This window comes from Nuphar pumila, unplaced genomic scaffold (genome assembly GCF_984573655.1).
Source record: "Nuphar pumila unplaced genomic scaffold, dmNupPumi1.hap1.1 HAP1_SCAFFOLD_230, whole genome shotgun sequence".
NCBI classification, from domain to species: domain Eukaryota; kingdom Viridiplantae; phylum Streptophyta; class Magnoliopsida; order Nymphaeales; family Nymphaeaceae; genus Nuphar; species Nuphar pumila.
This window is the reverse complement of record NW_028323232.1, coordinates 65,835-69,365: the sequence shown is the minus strand read 5'-3', so window position 1 is coordinate 69,365 and position 3,531 is coordinate 65,835. Positions and strand designations below refer to the sequence as shown.

Here is a 3,531-nt window from a genome sequence, read left to right as displayed (position 1 = left end):
AACACGACGGTTCGCAAGCAAATTCAGCTATTCGAAAAATAATTTGAAATGTTTCGTGTTGTCACGTGACAAATCGACTCGTCACGCCCTTCTTGAACGCTGTTCTGTAGCCTATACAGTACGAGTTGGCGCGGTGGGCGGTGTGGCGTCCTCTTCTGTTAGCACTTGTCGGGAACGCAGCGCCGCTGGTAGTGAGTATAGATGATGAGTGCATCTGGCCACCACAAACCCCTGATACGCCCATCAAATGCGGAGGACTGGGACCCAATCGCTGATTTAACAACTTGCGGCGCCGTTTATGAGCAGTTGGAGGAATGTTTGGCTGAGAATGGTAGGCAATGGAGTAGATGTCAAGCTGGTAAGCAGAACATGTGTTTACGTGATCACTTCAAAGTCATCAGTGTCAGAATGTCTTGTACTCGTTCCTGGCCGGCCTGGGTAACAGACGCAAGCATACAAATGACCTTGAGTTGGTTCTGTCCTCACGGGTGGAAATGTTCCACCCCTCACCAATACACGAACGTTTTCTAGTGAATTGTCATGAACATAGTCGAGCATTGATGAGCAGGAACGTGTTTGTGCACTTCTGCTTTCCGGGCACATATTTCCCTTCTAGAATCCCGTTGCGCGTAATATTGTCCATGCAAATTAATGCATGAGTCCCTCAGCAGGATTGTGCCAGCTGCAATGCACTTCAGCCACGCCATCACACAAGTGCACAGCCGCACAAACTGAGAGTTTGCCTGACTGCATCAGGTTCCCACAGACACTGGCGAAAGGTGGTTGCGGGTGAGCCATTTTCGGGCGCTACAGCTTGTAAAAGCACTAGGCACTCATGTGGGCCTGTGCCGCAAATGCCTCGGTACCTTGGTGGGGTCATGCCCAGCTGGAGTATCTCACCAGTGATAACACCTTTGGTGAAATCATCGGTGCAAGTACGGCTGTATGATGTCGTTGGATCAGATCCATTTCTGTCAGCTTGACGTTGAAGCCCCCGTGCAGAGGTACAACAACTGAAGAAATGCATGCATGCGCAAAAGGAATACAACGAAGCTTTGCAAGGAAGCAGCAAGTCCCATGATGGAACATCCAGCGCAACGTTTGATAGTCGGTGGTCCCGGTAGGGATGAGATTGAACAGTTGGCTTTTAGTTCGCTAACTTGCTTTTGCAAAGGCCTCTGCTGCAGAGGCTGGAACTGCAATCCTTTGAAGATGACAGCGCGGAATATGCCCGGGGAACCAAGACATCTCCTGTTACAGCTGCCATTCTCACCTACTGGTGCATCTCATTCATGGCTGGTGCAAATTATGGAAGAACTCGCAGGCAACTGATATGCTGTGCCATGCGGGCCGCGCTCCAAACGGCCTTGCCAGCCATGGCTTCGCACAGCCCAATTTCACATGACTGTGCCTCCCTTTTCTTGCAAGCAGAATGGACGCTGAGGACCCGTTGTGACTGTGAAATATGTACAACCGTTGTGTGAGGGTAGTATGCTGACTTTTTGTAATACATTTCTGATTTCCATGATGACTTGGCCAGCGTGACCTGAAGTTATGTGAGCAATGTGGCTGGCTTGCTTGTATTCTTTGCACCACAGAATTACCGACATGGGCCTTTGCATTCCTCAACCTGGCAGAGCACAACGCATTGGGTCAAAGTGGTCGTTATTGTTTAGGCATCTGTTCATTGAGGGCATGCGGCTTCATTCGGTCTTGGTGACCGGATTCTGTTCCTCCCCTGATCATGCCAGCCTACTTCAGGTAGGGCATAAGTGGGGTCAATTTTTGGAGGGTCGTTGTGCTTAAAAATCCAGTACTGATCAATACTCTTTGTCTGTTTTCAACAGGTGAACCCATTGCTCAACGTTCGGCCACTACCAAGTTGATCAATAACGTTAAATACACAACGTATTCAAGTGCAAGCATGTGGCGACATGATCAATGACATCAAAACGTTGCATCGTACTGGCAACAAATGACTCGCTCAATAAAGCTGCAATCGAAGCGCCAGTCACGCTGCTGGAGTAACAGCTTTCGTCTGCACAGTGTACCACCGATCATGGCTGAGGGCGCGTTTGGACCACATACACCTTGCTGCCCACAAGCGCCCCCTCGATGTCCTGTGGCCCACCAAACATATCCTCAAGCATCACCCCAATCTTGCACAACTTTTGCGCCAGCTCAGTGCGACTCTCGGTGCTGGTGCTTAGCTTCTGCGTGCTGTAGTCCACCACTTTCATGGTTACCTTGCCTGCCACGGCCGTTGCTACTGCACCATCATTGGCATCCGACGTGGTCCAGTAAATACTTGCACCGGGCTCCACAAAGCGCTCCCCGTCACCAGGCATGTACGCTTCACTGAAGTTGGCGAACGCAAGGGTGGTCACCTTGCCCGAGGACTTGTCAATCGTCATGCGCCAAGCAGATCCACTAGTTCCGGACGCCAAAATTTCACCCATGCCTGGCGCAACCTCGGCGTAGAGGGAGGAGGCGCCTCTGTCAGGCTCGGAGTCGCCCATGATGTTGCGGGTGTGCAGTACGAAGCAAGTGTCCGGCGCCAACATCTCCTACAGAAACGATGCGAATGGTACCACGGGTTTGGGATCAGGCGTGCTCCATTACCATTGAGTCTCTCATACAGGGAACAGCACCTGTGCCTTAATAACAATGCTTGCTTGAAAGGTTCTTTTCTATGCGTAGTTCTAGAAATGTTTGATTATATGCTTGCTCGCAACAAAAAGACTTCTCACTCCCCTTGCTTTTCATACAAATGCTTCAGAGATGAATGCCTCAAATGGATAGAAGTGTTTGGCAACAATGATGTGAATGTTGCGATCTCTGGGGCAACTGTGTGAGCTGCTGATACATTCACATCAGTGTCGGCACTCACACTGCTATAACAAATTCGTTAGCTTGTAGTTTTGTGAACAACACAGGTTCTTCTTAAAAACACCAGGAGCGGCGCACCTGGAACGCCACACAGCCCACATCACAGGGACATCACAGCGTCCTGACAGGACATGACAGGTGATTGGAGGTGATGCTGGGTCACACCTGCACAAGCACTGCCATGCATGCATCCTTCTGCGCGACGTTTGCGGCACGGCGGCTCAGCACAGCGCGCTGCGTGAACAGTGAAGCCCAAACCTTGACAATGCCCTGGCACAGGCTCTCAGACGAACCGAGCTCCAGGTTGGGGATACTGTCGTAAAGTCCCGCGCCGGACATGCCTGCAAGGTCCTCCACATTGGCAGAGGAGCGCGCGATGACGATGGATGCGCCAGGAATCTCCTTTTGCAGGGCTGCAAGTGTGGCGGCGTCTGGCAGGCACTGCATCACAAGGCTCTGCATTTCGTCGCACACTGGCTGCAGCGCATCCACGGGGCAGGTCTCCATCTTCTTCAGGAGCTCGTCAAACACCGACGTCTTGCCAGCTGCCTTCACTGCCACCTCCATGCAGCCAAATGGCAGCACTGCACCTGTGGCCGCAGAGAACGCTGCACCTGCACGTTGTAAGCTCTTCAGGATCGA

At 51.7% G+C, this 3,531-nt stretch overlaps 1 protein-coding gene across 1 annotated transcript; it reads right to left on the bottom strand.

Moving 5' to 3' along the window:
- Positions 1-2,057: 2,057 nt before the first annotated feature.
- Positions 2,058-2,564, bottom strand: LOC149810678 (phosphoglucan, water dikinase, chloroplastic-like). Its single transcript, XM_089994154.1, has one exon. The coding sequence runs from the start codon at positions 2,562-2,564 to the stop codon at positions 2,058-2,060; it is 507 nt and encodes a 168-aa protein (XP_089850280.1).
- Positions 2,565-3,531: the final 967 nt, after the last annotated feature.

What these genes read in the sequence shown, in the direction of transcription:
- LOC149810678 (XM_089994154.1), bottom strand. Translation starts at nt 2,564, where the DNA reads ATGTTGGCGCCGGACACTTGCTTCGTACTGCACACCCGCAACATCATG.